General features: G+C 41.5%; 2 protein-coding genes across 2 annotated transcripts; one reads left to right on the forward strand and one right to left on the reverse strand.

The window, feature by feature from the left end:
• The first annotated feature begins 341 nt into the window (after positions 1-341).
• sf3a2 (splicing factor 3a, subunit 2) lies at positions 342-3,250 on the forward strand. Its single transcript, XM_061085105.1, has 8 exons — positions 342-386; positions 984-1,265; positions 1,359-1,405; positions 1,584-1,693; positions 1,809-1,858; positions 2,300-2,440; positions 2,525-2,593; positions 2,698-3,250. Exons 2-8 carry the CDS (start codon positions 1,068-1,070, stop codon positions 2,959-2,961), a joined length of 879 nt encoding a protein of 292 aa, XP_060941088.1. The 5' UTR covers positions 342-386; positions 984-1,067; the 3' UTR covers positions 2,962-3,250.
• Positions 3,251-3,745: 495 nt separating this feature from the next.
• Positions 3,746-11,367, reverse strand: LOC133017512 (junctional sarcoplasmic reticulum protein 1). The gene is made up of 8 exons (XM_061083619.1): positions 11,200-11,367; positions 10,910-11,103; positions 5,643-5,743; positions 5,144-5,172; positions 4,993-5,068; positions 4,422-4,556; positions 4,230-4,333; positions 3,746-4,144 (listed from the first exon to the last, which is right to left on the reverse strand). Exons 1-8 carry the CDS (start codon positions 11,365-11,367, stop codon positions 3,746-3,748), a joined length of 1,206 nt encoding a protein of 401 aa, XP_060939602.1.
• Between the last annotated feature and the right edge of the window lie 4,800 nt (positions 11,368-16,167).

A 16,167-nucleotide genomic window follows, 5' to 3' on the forward strand; every position in this document is an offset into this window, starting at 1 on the left:
ACATTGAATGAGTTGTATAGAGCTCATCGACTATAGTCAAGGATTTAAGGAATAAGTGAAAATACTCTTTGTGAGAATGGTCACAGATCCAAAATAAACCATTTCCATCATCAGGGCACAATTCACAAAAATATATATTTACATCAATATAATTAAAAAAGTAAATGGGGCATTTAATTAATCACCTACTCTCAAATGCTAATGCTAAATTCCACATTTCTTCCACTAAAACCAGACAAAGAATATCAGGCCAGTCCGGCCTCTGCTCCAGTCCAGCAGGGGGCGGTAATAAGCCTGAAGCTGCCAAAGAAAGCGGATGTAGAGAACGTCACTTGGGCATACGCAGTGCGAGTTTACTGTGGCGTGATTCTAACGTTGTGGACTCGGTGAGTGTTTTGGACAAAGATCGCTGTGTATATGGTTTCCTTGTTTATACTTCTAACTGTGTCCTATAATTCACAAACTTATTATCACGAACTACGTTTCGCTCTGAGTTTGATCGTTCGGATTTGTTAAAAAACATTCATTGCGAGCTTTAACACTGCTAGCTTAGCGTTAGCATTTCGCATAACGTCCGCTAGCATATTGCGGCTAAATGGATCTTCAAGAGAGTGATTTTACAGAAAGCCTTTGTGTCGTGGCGTATTAAACCAAATCCTTTCATGTGACTCGGAAATATTTGTTTGAATTACTTTGCTGTTTTCTTTTGCTTTACGTCCCAGTACTTATACCGATGCAATGCAAACTAAGCTAGCATCGTGAACTGTTTGGGCCAATTTAGCATATTAAGGATTTTTATTATTCTTAATCTACTCACCAACCGCGTAAATAAACATATTAAACAGGTGTATTGAAATTATATTTTGTAACATGAGCAATACGGTAAATTATCTTTACAGTTTAAACAGAGTCATAAAAGTTTGGTAACATATGTGAGTCCATCCTGGGCAGCAATGTCTGAATGTGTGATGTTTGTTTTCCAGAGAATCAGGAAGGATCTGCTTGAAGGACCTGTCCAGGTTGGACTGGACACTCAGCTGTGCGTTTGAGTCCAGAACTTTGCAAAGATGGATTTCCAGCACCGAGCTGGAGGGAAGACTGGGAGCGGAGGGGTGGCTTCCTCCTCCGAGAGTAACCGAGACAGGCGGGAGCGGTTACGGCAGCTGGCCCTGGAGACCATTGACATCAACAAAGATCCCTATTTTATGAAGAATCACTTGGGTTCATATGAGTGCAAGCTTTGTCTGACACTTCACAACAATGAGGTGAGGGGACACACAATGGAGCTTCCCTTATTTACCTGAACGTCGCAATATTTTGAATGTTTTGAAAATTACAAATTACTCTCTTCATTACAGGGAAGTTACTTGGCGCACACACAAGGAAAGAAACATCAGACAAACTTGTGAGTCCACATCTTGATTTTACGGTTACGATGAAAATATTTGATCTCTTAGGTTTGGTTCAGTTGCTTATTCTTATGTTGTGTTTACTACAATACATCACTTGCCCACGACTGAGAAGCCAAGTTAATGTTTCCAGTGTCAATACTGAATAATGGAAAAGAAAACTCTTTGATTCAGAGCACGACGAGCAGCCAAAGAGGCAAAAGAAGCTCCTGCTCAGCCGGCTCCAGCCAAAGTCAAAGTTGAGGTCAAGAAATTTGTCAAAATCGGTCGACCAGGATACAAAGGTAAGCAGGCTGTGGGTTATATATCAGTGCAGACATTATGTAAGATATGTGGATGGTAATATTACTGCGTATACATTGTTTTTTAACACATGGTCTGTATTTCTGTCTTCTTTAGTCACCAAACAGAGGGATTCAGAAACTGGACAGCAGTCTTTACTTTTCCAGGTTTGTGTTCTTTGGTAATCCTTTAATTTCCCCTTTACTTTGGTCTTTGCATTTAGTAAACGAGAGAAATTATAATGAACTTCTCCTCACAGTAATACTTCTCAACTTATACATATAGTTTTAAAAACAGCTACATTTTGTGTATTTTCATCGTCATACTGCTCTGTAATTCAGTGCTGCATGCAAAAGCTCATATTCTGTTTGTCTATTGTTATGTCTTCTTTATTGAGGAATCAGCAAGCTTGTGGTTCAGTGTACATTGTTGATTGATTTGTAATTATTTTGTGTGATTATTCTGTTATAAATGTTATCTCTACACTAAAATTGTTTAAAATGGGTTCAAAGCAGCACCTCATATGTACTGCTGCAGTGATGTTCTATGTCCATCAGAGAAAAGACATAAGTACAAACCTGTAAACAATCTGTTACTCTGTCCATCAGATCGACTACCCAGAGATCGCTGAAGGAATTGGACCGAGGCACCGGTTCATGTCTGCCTATGAGCAGCGCATTGAGCCCCCCGATCGTCGCTGGCAGTACCTGCTGCTTGCTGCTGAGCCATATGAGACCATTGCCTTCAAGGTGAGAGGAAGATGCTCTTTTGTTTCTCTGCTTTTATACAATTTTATTCTTCCATTGGTGACATCATTATCTTTGGTCCTTCAGGTCCCCAGTAGAGAAATTGATAAAGCAGAAAACCGCTTCTGGACCCACTGGAACAGAGAAACTAAACAGGTACTGATGAGCTGATTTTATTATTACAAAATAAATCTAGGTATTTTATTTTGAAAATAGAATATATGTGATGTAATCCATCTTTCATGTTGTTTTACTTCCAGTTCTTCCTGCAATTTCACTTCAAAATGGAGAAAGCTATTCCCCAGTCCACTGGTCCAGTGCCTCCTGCAGGTGTGAAGCGCCCCCTTCCTCTCATGACTGGAGTTGGACCCCGGTCAATGAATGATTCAATGCCCCCTCCCCCGCCAGGAGGGATGTCTGTCCCCCCACTCCCACCTGGTGCCCCGGGTGCCCCCCAGATGCCCATGCCCCCCATGCCAATGAGGCCGCCACCTCCCGATGGACTCTCATTATCTAATAATTGATCATCTACCAGTGGATCATGATTGCTTTCTTTCCTGGGCTGCAGTCCCACTTCCCTGCCTGCGGTGCCCATCTCACCGGAGGCACTGCAGGTACATTCAGTTTTTATTTTCCCTTCAGTTGATGTTTGAAGTCCACATTAGTAGATTTTTATACATTTGTTTGGTTTATCTAAATGTGTGGGGCAGTCTGCATCATTGTAATAACTACGCTGTACTGTTTTGTATAAATGCTTGGATTCAGGTCTTTTAAGAGTCTGTTTTTGTAATTAAATGACGAGGAGAAAAAACATTTCCATTTTTATGTCTTTATTTTCCAAAGACATTACACATGAAAATGAATTGATGTATCAGCGATTTGGAGAGAGGGTCAGAGCATAAGAAACACAAAAGAAAAGAGTAAGCCAGTGATGGCATTGACTCAGAATTTCTCCTGATAATAAAAAATGAAAATTCACAAAGACCTTTTATCTCTTCAAAGCAGCTCTCGGATGAAAGAGTAGGGATCAAAAATGTTGATTAAAATACAAATGTGATCCATGTTCCCATATTCTGCCTCTTCTGTAAGAATGAGAGATTTCTGGCTTCACATTACAAACAGCTGAGTGAGCTTGAACCCTTGATAAGCAGCTGAGTGACTGAAATAAGTTTTATTCATTTTAACACTGAAGAGCACAACTTTTCTGTGTCCTGGAAGCATAGATCACTTGAGTTTTAAAGATTGAATTTGAAAGATTCAAATTAGAAAATCTTGCACCAATGTGGCTGTCACCTTTAGTAAATGTTATCAAATCACTGTAGATGATTCCTTTTGAGTCCCTTTCTTTTCTCTCTTTTCCTCCAACCTTTTATTCTTCTCAGGTACTATCTCCTCATCACCGCCTTGATCTTCATCTTCTTCCCTCACTGCTTCTTCGAGTTCCTCCTCATCTCTTTTTTTCTTGTCTTTGGTTTGTTCATCCCTGGCTTTCCTGACCCTCCTGTCCTTTAATTTCCCATCTCTTTGCTTTGTGAGCTTTCTGTCCGGTAGCGGCCTGTTTCTGAGACCTCTTGGTGTTCGTGACATTGCTCCTCCCTTTGCTCTCCCTCTTTTCACTTCTACGTCGTCATCTTCTTCCTCCTCATCCTCTTCGTCATCAAGGTCTGGCAGCCACAATAACATTACTTCCCACAGAGAGGTCTGAGGCTAGAGGGGGGAGAACACGTGAAGTGGGTGCAGCAGTAAAACTAAGATTGAATAGCAAAGTAATGAATAACCAATAGTAATTTACCTCTGATGGTTGTCCTCTGTGACGTAATGTTTCTGACCTTCTCACCTTAAGTCCAACAACTTCTTCCTCCTGACCGTGCAAAGTCCCCCGACTACGCAAAGTTTCTGTATTTTTTTTCAAAGAAACAACTTATTGTCAGCAGTTATGCCCTTTTTGTACGTCATGTTCTACTTTCCTTCTGGTTTACTTTACCATGAAGCCTCTGAAAGCCCGAGGTGAGCACGAGGATTGTGATGGCCACAAACAGACACCGGTTCAGAGTGACGTTCTCCCAGGGTGTTTCTATCTGGGCCAGGTTTGGTGTGGACAAGGTTTTAGACAAGGATGCTGAGGGAAGACAAGAAAGAGAGGAATATATCAAAAGGAAGGACAAATTGTATACTCTCTTTATTCTCCAAGAGTTTGATGTTGATCTTTTCCCCTGTTATAATTGAAGCTACAGCCAACAGCCGCTAAATTAAGATTAGTATAAAGACTAAAGACAGAGAAACGCTTACTCTGGCTAAAGCAAATAAATCTTAATATGTTATATTGTGTCCATTTAATTGATACAAAAATTGAAGTGAGAATGCAACCATTTTTCACCTTATGGGTTTTACAAGAAATGTCTATCGATTTAGTTGTGTTTTCTGTTAAGCCTGCTGGCTCCCACCATACAAACTTAAAGTCGTCTTGACAAGAAAATGAATCAGCTAATATACTTCAATGTTGAATCATGTACTTGAAAAGCTGAGGGTTACAGAGAATAAAGGAAATGGCTCACGTGTTTTAGGGAAGCTGGGTTCTTTGAGTAAAGTCTTGGGTTCTGCCCTTGGTTGTTGTGAAGCTGGAGCCATTTCCTGTTGGAGAGCAACATGTGGTTGAGAATTAAAAAATAGTGAAACATTTTTCATGTTGGTTCTTTTCCAACTAACCTCTCTGATTTTCCTTGCAGCATACATTTCTGAAACAGACAGATATAGAGTTACTGAGGTGGGGTGCAGTATCATAAACCAAAATCCAACAAAAGCCTGAACAACCATGCCCTCAATATAATGTTTATTTATCCACATATGTTTAAACCAATGTTTCATTTTAATAATCCAAATAGAAAATAACAATGGACTGACATTTTTTATATTCGTATAATCTCACCCAGCCCAAGTCTTATTACCAATATACCACGATTGTGTTTAGATGAACTTAGGCCTACTACAGTTCTCTGACAAGTGAAACGATCTGTATCCCGACCATCCGTCCAACACGGCCAAGGTGCATTATCACTGTGCTGACTTTGACCAGGAGTCATATTTCAGAGCCTCCCTTCGCTGTTGCTCCCAAGTATTTATAGAGTTGGACAATACAACGGATGAGTGCTTTATGTGCAGGCATTACAGATTCTGTGTACGTGTGTGTTCGGATGTGTGTCGCCACCTGGTCTGCGGATCTGTCCAACTGACTTGTATGGAGGAGGATCTGCTCTTGGTGTCCCTAACTCCTCCTCAAATGTCTCATAGCTTTCTTCCATCCGTTCCCTGACAGAGAGGGGGTGAGAGGAAAACGGAAGAAGCTCAAAACTAAGTTTGTTTCATAAGGATGTGGCATTTTTAGACATTTGCAAAAGATGCAGTCAGAGTTCCGCTGAATATGCTGAATATATGATGAATGGCACAAAGTTACTTCTATTGTCTTATCAGTGCTTCATGTTAAAGGTCAACATCTGAATCAGCTTCTTGACCTTCCTGTTTACAGATGAAAGCTGTACGCCTTATGTGTTGCATGACATTTCTAAATGGACACTGAGCAAATGTCCCAGCAGCTATAAATAGATGAAGCAATGCCACTGTAGCGACATGGAAGTGGATGGATACACGCCGCGTATATAAATACACACAAAACAAGAAGAATACCTGATTCTGCTGTAGTATGCGTCTGCCTATAGCTCCACCAGTGATGAAACATAACCTCTGACCCTGGTAAATATATAACGACCTACCTGCCTCCACATGTATGGTCCCCGGGGCAGCGTCAGGGGAGCTTTGTCACAGAGTCTGTTGTTCCTCTGCTGAGATGGCAGCAGAGTCATTCTCTGAGCTGTGTGATGGCCAAGCACAGGTGCTGGAGAATGGAAAAAAACAAAAAGCACTGAGTGACAGCCAGTCAGACGTGTTGAATGAGGCTGGGCTGACATTACCGTGCACCATACAGCTGTCACGGGAGATGGCACAGAGGGTTATACAAGGTTTTACCAAGTTGTGGTAGATGTTGGAAAAACAGATTCTATTGTATTATTTATAAAAGTATTCAAAATGAATCAATGCCACAGATTTAAAGCAACTATAGGACAATACCTCTATGCATTAAAAAACAGTATTTTCTTTGCATACAAACCAACAAATCGTCCAAAAGCTCAACAAGTGTGAATACATTTTTCTTTTTTGGATGCTTTGGAACCGATTTCCTCCTCCGTCTGGAAATCGGTTCAGCAGTTCACCAGCAGAGGGCGTCACAGTACTTGGTAAATGGCGTTTACAGCTTTACTTATGATCTGACCATCAGCTGCACCCTCTCTATCAGACAGTTTAGAAACACATTGCCAATTTATCGTTCTTGTATTTACATAAATACTTTATTGCACGTTTCCTCAGCCTATATTGTTCATCGAGTGAGAACAGTATTTATCCCAATGCTGTGTGTGTCTGTTGTCAGGCTTTGAGGCAAACTCCCCACTAACCAGAATCTGTGTAAAGAGAAAAAGTAAAGATGACGGGGTTATATCAGGGTGAGGAGGTGGCGTCCCCGATTCTGTGGGAGGGGAGAGGAAAGGAAGTGTTGGTAAACAGACGAGTGCGATGTTGATGACTCATACCTTTGCTGTGACTCTGCCCAAATCCCCTGAACCGCACAACAGTGTGCCCATCAGTAATCGCTCTGAATGGGACATAAGCTCTGTAACCTTTGCTGCAGGCAGCCTGGCCAATAGACACCGTGTCAAAGTGGTGCACACGACTCTGTGATAATGCAGCTTACATTCCAATGATATTATGCACAAAAACTGACTCAACCCAACTTGTCAGTGGTGGTTTGTCAAACAATTATAACACGAATGAAACTCCTTCTGCTTTTAGCGTCAACTTCTTCCCCTATCTTGCTCCATCTGAAATGCTTCTGGTTTCCTTATAGCACATCTCAAAGTCATGTGACCATAGATACTGAGAATAGAAGGCATCACTATCCAATGCTATTTTTATTATTTTGAGTTTTCAGCTGGGAGATGTCAGGTTGAATTAAATTTTCCTTGGCTGTTCCACGATGTCCTCACGTTGGGGGGTCGGAAGGGACTGACAATAACTGCCCGTCTTCTCCTGGCTTGAAGTTCAGCTCCTCCCTCTTGTTCCACTGACAAAAATATCCTTTTTGCTCCTGACCCCAAACCAGCTGTCTTTCTCCCTCTCTTTGCTACTACCAGGAGGCTGAGCATCTTCCACAGGGAGTCTACCTGGATGAAGGCGACTTCTACTCAAGGATGAACTGCATAGGTTTAGCTGGTCTTTCGTGGATCTGGTGCTTTTTCTGTCTCTCCTTTCAGCCTGTACTTTGGTGACCTTGTTATGACACCTTCTGTATCTCACCAGTATGTGGGTCTCACCTTCTTTAACTTATATAGTGGGTCCCTCCTCATTTCCCACCTGTGCAGGTATGTTTGTGTTGAAAAGGTCCTATTTTTTCCTCTCGCCCTGTCATCCAAGTTCCACACCACTTCTGTCTTCGCCCCTTCCTCCTCCAGGTGTCAGACTTCAGCTGGGATCACATGTTTCCTCTGACTAGGGTCTGATTTACAGAGTGCTGGAAGTAGGTGGCTCTGAGTCCTCTTCCCAAGTCTCCCTGTGAAAGAGGATTAGATGATGTCCTGCATCTTACGTATGGTGTCTCAGAACATCAAAAACAACCCATAGAGGATTCCATCCATCTGTCCATCCTTCCATCTATCATTTGCAAGTTCTTAAAACTTGGCACAACCACTCATCTTGTTATTGCACATGGAATAAGGACTGTTTGTTTGATCAGACTCACTGTGACCTTTAATGAAATGATAATTCACAAGTATATATTCATATAACTGTGTGAGTATTTGTAGATAATTGTATCATTCCACTACACCATCGATCTCTCCATCCCTCTATCTATCAGTCCGTCTGAAGTCCATCCAGCCATCCAAGAATTTATCGTGTTTGTTCAAGGTACAAAGTGTACAATATGTTGTATGAAGATGTTTTCTTTCAGTCCTATTATCTTAAACTGAGCTTGTCTCCAGACTCAATAAACCAAATGCACAATATCATTCTGCTAATTTGTCGGTGCTTATTGGTCTCACAACTTATACGTCATCATCTGTGTGAACGGTTTCAATTACCACTGTAAAGCATTTGATTATGACACATTCATTCTAATGTATCAACTAAAACATGTGAATCTTAAGACTCCCACGTATTGTAATTCTCTAACACCAAGAGTGGGACATTTCTAGGCATTTTGCCTCAATGATAAGTGCCTAGAAGTGTCCAGCTCATTCTGATTGGTCGGGACATTTCTAGGCATTTGTGCCTAGAAGTGTTCCTAGTATTGCACTTCCGTAACCACTAGTGTGGGACATTTCTAGGCATTTTGCTTTAATGTAAAGTGCCTACAAGTGTCCCACGTATTGTACATCCCTAATCCATCTTATTCTCAGCTGGTGTTGAGGTTAAAGAAAAGTCAAACGCAGCCATTTTTGGGCCAAAGCCTTTAAGAATGTTTCAAGGACAGCACATGGCCTCTGTGGACACAATAAAGTGAGCAAATATTGCCTGTGGGTGTCCATGTTCCAAATTCTGGCTCCTGAGAGATGTGAGCTTTGTCAGGCTTTTTGTCCCCTTTTGTCCTTTCATAATAAAGAGGACAGACTGTTCAGCACCCAGTGGGAGCTGCTCTGTGCCCGTCCTCACCGAAGAATATGGTTGAGCCTGAAACAGCACACCTTTAGTCTATTTGGATCTCAAAGGCCTGCATGACTTATATAGACAGGGCTATTGGAGTGAACTATTTAACTCTTTGCTGTTAAAGAGCTGATGTCTCTTTAAAAAAAGGAAACATTTAAAGATAATGCTGTCAGAGCAGTATAGACTTCCCAGGTCTTAGCTTCAAATAAAGCTGACAATCTGACAGTTTTGCCCAAACAACTGGTTGTGTGTAAACAGGTGAGACAGCAGCACGCGGGATTTGAATGTTTCTTTCAAACGCAGACATGTACTTATATATAAGCTACAGAATATATCTGTTATTTAACTGGGTAGAAGTATCACTGATATTTTACAACAGAGACCTGGCAAAGCAAAACAGTATTATAAGAACAAGTTGACAAAACAGACAATTACAGTTGCCATACACCAGATACACAATACACATACAATTTTCAAAGTAAATTTCAATACAAAACTTTGAGATCATCCAGAGCGACCATAGTGACCTATTTTCTAAACCCTATACATTTCACATCCTTATGTAGATAAGGGAGGGCAGCATATTTTAAAGCTTCTTTGTAGAATATTGTCAGTTGTCACATCACTTTTTGTGTGCATAACTGAATTTATGACCAACTTTTAAGGTCAAGGTGTAAACCTATCCCTGTTTTGTAGACCTATACTAAATTGCATGTTTACATGTTCTCTCCGGGCCTCCAGGTAATCCGGCCTCCTCCCACAGTCCAAAGACATGCAGCTTGGGGTTTGGTTAACTGGGGACTGTAAGTAGACTGAAGCTGTGAGTGTGAATGGTTGGTTGTCTTTGTATGTTGGCCCTATGATACGCTGGCGACCTATCCAGGATTGATGGATTTACCACTTGAACTGAACTCTGACCAGAGACTCAAAAACAAAACTTTCTTTTATAGTTGATAGAGATAGACACTTGTTGCACAGAGATCTTTAAAAATTAACCAGAGCTGAGTGTGTTCAGTGGATGAATAGATATTTTTAAATATTGAGATGAGGAAACCTTGCTGCCTGGCAATAAGAAAAACGATCCTACATATTCTTTTTAGTTACAAATTGTTCCATTCAGCTCTTTCTGGAGTGCTGAGCTTCATTCATTCAAGTCTGAATGGAGCTGCGTCAGAACTTCTAATTCAAATTATTCACATACAGAGGACAGACATGACTATCTGCATGTATATGAGGAATATGTATTAGAGTTTATTCACACCACAATATATGTTGGTTCAAATGTTTTAGAACAGATCTGATTGTCTTGTGTGTTAGTGTAATGATTCCAAATCATACAGTGACAAGTGTTTCTGTTCTCTCAGCCCACAGCTCCCCGTAGAGACCTGTGTGTACAGAGGAAAGTGAACCCATATATATCTTTAATGTGTCCTATATAACAAATTTTAAACAGTTTTACTCTCATGTTGATTTATTGTGGCATTTTACTGCTTCATTAACTTTGTCCATTTGAAAAACAACATTAAGATTATTATGCACTGAACACGCAGCCCTGCCAGTCTCAGAGTAAATCACTGGATCTGCACCAACGACCCTCATTTGCCAGGCAGCCTCTCAGGACCTGCTCGCCTTCCAGCTCACATCTGCCTGTGAGTTCCACATCATCCCTCTCAGATGTGCTGACACTGTGGAACCTGTATTTGAAGAGGAACGACACTGTACCCACAAGGATTCGGTCGTATGACTCTGTGCTGCTCGGCTTTCACTTTGAATCTCATCCCAAAGCCTTCAAGTTCCTCTCGGAGCCACAGTGGGACCCGTGTGTTCCTCTGGATCTCTTCAGGCAGCTCGCTCAGCTCTTTTGATCTTTTAGAGACTACAACATGCAACGGGTCGGATGGCGAGTACGACTCTTGCTGCCAGGGGTTCACGAGGGAGAGCTGCTCATGCTGTAATCCGGACTACGCCCTCGGGCAGATAATGTCCCGGCAATTTGATAATCTGTCCCTCACTTTGCCATCGCAGGAGGTGTTACGTCCAGAGAGATCTCTCTCTGAAAGGAGCTGGAAGATGAGATGCGGGGCCCAGAGGAATGCTGGGGCGTGCTGGAGGATGACTCTGGCAGGAGGGTGGGAGGGGGATCTGAGGAGAAAATCATTTATCTGGAAGCCCTGTTTCATCATTATAGGATGGGATCCTGGGAAGATGAGAGAGCTGAAAAGAAAAGATGAGAGAAGGGGTAATTGGTTGGAGATATTGGATTTCTTAAAAGACAATGGAAATCCAATTAGTTGAGTTCGTTACTGAATATTAAGTTCAACTTTATCTCCCTTCTTCAGAGCACGTTGCCTGTTCTAATGAAACTTTGATGCCAAGGTGTTAAGATACTGTTATGTTTTGTTTTAGTGTCCTGCACTTTCGTCTTTTTCTGGTTTTGTGTTCTCCTTCATAACCTTTCATTCCAATTGAACCTTTCAAAATCAGCTCAACAACTACTTTTTCATCTTTTTTCCCCCACTTACTTTAATGATGGGCTCTCTCCCCCGCTAACACTTCACTTTCACAGTCACACCAGAGTTTCTCGGGCAAATGTGTACAGGTCCCCCCCTCCTCCCTCCCTCCCTCCTTCCCTCTATGGCTCCCTGCCTGTCTCTCATTGTATCTGCAGGCCACTTTATTGATGGAGTAATTTGCCCTGAGATTGTACTGCAGTCTCCCGGGTGCTATGTGTATTAATTACCATCTATTCATCTGAGGCTGTTCAGCCTTTCAGAGTGCTGCAGATCAGCAGTTCCAGGCCAGTGCTTCACAGCTTCTGTCATGGTCCTAATGCTCCGGCGCAAAGCGTGTGCGCCTGTGGAGAGGCGAGTAATGTGAAACCTCATGCACCCAGGAAGAGTGAGATTTATAACTGCTGCCCCGGCGCTGACCACTTCGTCGGCGTGAGGAAGGGACACAACACACACACACATCCAGTTTGGACAAGCAAGATTTTTGAGCTCTGATCACGTAATGACATGCTCTTTGTCTTTATTGGGGTCCTCACCCCCTTAGTCAAGCAAGTTTGTGCATGTTACTTGTACAGGCCTATAATCAATAACTCATTCCAGTGTCTTCAACTCATTACAAATTAGTGAAACTGCAAATGAATTTCAGATAAAGTATTCATTTGTACACAGTGAGAACTGGAATGATGCAAGTACCCCTGCCAGGGCCCAGCAGGCCTGATTCTGAGTGCTGGCTTTTTTGCATCAAGATCTATTAATTATTCCCTGGGAAATTTAGAAAAATGCCCCTTCACACAATGTGACAGACAGTGTAAATATGTCTTTCATCTAGATCCTTCCACCCAGTGTCATAGAAATCCATCTCTTCATTTTTGTGTATAGTTTTCCTTGTTTGAAACAGCTAACAAACGGACAGCGGTGAAAGCATAACCTCTATTATGAAGGTAATGAGAGGGGAAGATGGAGAGAGGTGTGTGTGTGTTTGTGTGTGTGTGTGTGTGTGTGTGTATGTGGATATAAAACCCATAGAGGTAAATTACACCCTGACTCCCACTATCATTACTCATCTGAGCCCAGTGAGAGGGTTTTACAGACTGGTCATTTTTCTCTCTCTCTGAGGATGCAAGGTCAGTTTTATTACACGCTTTCCCAAAAAGGTATTTTTTAATCTTAAATTTCTATCTCACGCTTAAAATACAGCTGTTAAGAAGAATGACAGCCTTCCCAACCCTCATCTTACTCATCTAACTGGCTTCTTCTTCTTCTTCAGTTTATTCAAGGAGCCTGTTTTTTTCCCGATGTGAACATCATTGGCAGTGTTCAACTTGTGCTTTTAGAAATTTAATTTAATGAATTTTTTGGTCGGCTTGACAAACTGTTCTGCACAGTTTGTCAACCACTGCCTCAACCACTGAGATGCTTTTAAATAAAGAAGGGGGTAAATTACAGTCTGAGTAAAAATGCATTCAAGTAAATGCGACATTTTTTAAACATACTGTAGATCTTTGAGGTAAAATGAGCTCTGACCATGCTGAGTGGAAATTAAATCGGACTTTTAAGTATGAATCAACTTGACAATATTACATATTCTTTATCTGTACATGCAGTTTTCCGTGTTGTAGCAGCAGAATTGAATTTTTTCGCTACACAGTTCAATGACAAACTGTTGCCCAGACTCCTGCTGCAGATGAAAATCATGCAACATGATGGAGAACTCATATAGTGGAGTCTCTGGGGATGTTTGGGGGCGGGGGGGCTGAGCGATTGACTCTTTTCGCTTGACTTTTCATTACAGAAGCTTCAAAATTGAACGTTAAAAGACTGTAAACTGCACCAGAGTGTGTGATCATCTGCCACTGCCACCTTATAGATGATGTGTCAGACAGATTTTATACGCATATTGTTATTCAAAATTCACGGCTACAAGAATAGAGCTTCAGACAAACGTACAACCATGAAATGTGTTTATTCAGGGCCAAATCTAGGGGTGGGGGCCAGGGGGTAATGGCCCCAGCAGAAATCTGATTGTACCTCTGTCCTCTAGTCACATACTAACAATACTGATATTAAATGAAGATTTGTTAATATTCTTTTATTCTCTAATGTAGTTTTAAGAACTCAATGTGCTTGAACAAGGACATTTAAAAATATATATATTAAATGACTTGTGGCTTTGCTCAAAGCTACAGAGCTAATAGTAAACAAGCGATGGCTTAATTTTGCATCTAAGTGAATCAGGAACTGTGTGTGGATGTTGGACGTAACATAATTGGCCCCTCTGTGTAAATTGTTGGCTTTTTATGGCCCCTGATTCCATCACTGTCTTATTTCTATTTTATACATAACTTCTGACTTTTCACTCTCGTCCTGTGTCGGTTGGTTGGTTGTATGTAAGCAAGATGACACAAAAACTACTCGACAGATTTCCTCGAAACTTGGTGGAAAGATGTGGTATGTGTCAGAGAAGAACCCATTAACTTCTGTTGATGATCCAGGATTTCTCTTTCACTTTCTTTAACATTGCGAGAAAGGGTGTTTTCAACATTTTCCCAAGGAATGATTCATGGCTCTTGATATTTAAAAAAAAAAAGAAATAAACCTGTCACATTTAGAAAACTGATATCTATGAGTATGAAATACAGACTACATCTAAGGAACTGTTGAGCCTCTGCAGAGTTTTGCATTCGACTGAGTGCCATTCTAGTTGTTTATATACTCTCTCTATTCCATGTTTTTGATTGTGTGTCTCTTTTGTGCAGAAGTTCTTTGGGACATCTAGGAAGCTGCTGTATAGATAAACAGATGGGTACTTTGGAGAGGCAAACAACATTTGGTCGGATACAGATACAGAAAACTGAAGAGACAATAGCCACTTCACATCGGCAAAGCTTCTTTTGTGCTTGTGTTTTTCACAGCCTCGCTGCCTGATTTCAAAACTAGCGTCACCACCATTTTTCCTTTTCTCTCCCAGAGATAATTTTTCCTTGCTCCCCTACGCTGTTTGTGTGCGAGCAGCCTTTCAGCCAGTCTCTGGTTGTCAACTGATTGTAGATAATTACAGCTATTTGACTGCAGCTTTCACAGCCCGTCCTTTCTGGAGGCACTTACAGAGGAAGAACATGCCAAGCGAGAGCTCTTAACTGCCTCTGCAGAGAGCAGACACAATGACACAGTGAGTGTGATGGAATATGAATCATATATCTGACTGATCAGATGTTCACGGATAAAAATCTGCTCTTTTTTAAAATCCTCTATACGTAAACAGTAGGATTTTGCATTGATTTATCATCCAAAGCACTAAATAACATTCCTAAACATTAAGTACTGCACTCAAGTGCTGCAGCAAATTATAAAATCACACCCTCTTTTTCACAATCTAAGCATTTTAAGCAAGAAATGTTGTTTAAAGTCGATAGAGTGCAAGTAAAAATAGCTGCACTTGTCTTGTTAGAAAAATTAAATGCAACCACAAATGATTTGGTGGCAGCGTTGGAGGAAATTCTTCCTCTGTCCAGTTTTGTGGACACTGACACCCCCCCCCATACACACATATTATGAGCCTAATCCTGGTTTGAAGGAATGTAATTGTTCTTGAGCTGTCATACATTAGCTACATGCCTCTCAGCTGAGAGCTATATCCAGAACAGTAGGAATGAGTCAGAGGCTTTATGATGACAGCTCTCCCCGTTTTTCCTCCGTCTCCCTCTTTCTCTCGCTGCCTGTCTGACACTCTTTTTTGTCTCATCCCCCTTCTTTTTCGTCTCCACACGATGTCTTCTGCGCCCTCCTTCCATCCCTCTTTCGACGTCTCCTGCTTACATAAGCTGAGCTGTGTGCCGCGGCGATGGAGACTTGAGGACCCATCACGGCCGTCACTCAACGGGAAACCCCCAACCCCTTCTCTCTATCTGTCTCCTTGTTTCTCAGGGAACCATGACAGCTGCACAGTTGACCGCAGGCAAAAGTGGAAAACAGCAAGAGGGATTAAAGCAGAAAACATAGCAGACACATGCAGTTTTCTCTTTTCCATCTTTCTCCATCTGTTCCTCACAGAGGCATTTCCCTCTAACTCTCACATGAGAACATGAGGTGCAGTACTTTCACAGCAGGCCTACAAGTTCATTTATGAATATATTTTTAATATATACTGTCACCATGTAGAGTATTATACAACACTGTCACCATTTTGACATTACAGAGGGTTGACTGAAGTTGGAGGAGAAATGTAGCTTTAAAGGATCAGTTCAGAATGGTTTCATTTATTTCTTAATACAGTTCTCACATACCCATACACATTAGCTGCATCTCAATTCAGGGGCTGCATCCTCCGGAGGCTGCATTTGAAGACTGATTTCGTCACAGCAGTGTGACTAAGCTTTCCCAATCTGAAGGCTCCTTCAAATGCAGCCAACATATGCATCCCCGAGAAAGGAAGGTTCCAACGTGTGGATCCATCCCCTTCCCAACCTACCC

The sequence above is a fragment of the Limanda limanda genome, chromosome 13 (genome assembly GCF_963576545.1).
Source record: "Limanda limanda chromosome 13, fLimLim1.1, whole genome shotgun sequence".
NCBI lineage: Eukaryota > Metazoa > Chordata > Actinopteri > Pleuronectiformes > Pleuronectidae > Limanda > Limanda limanda.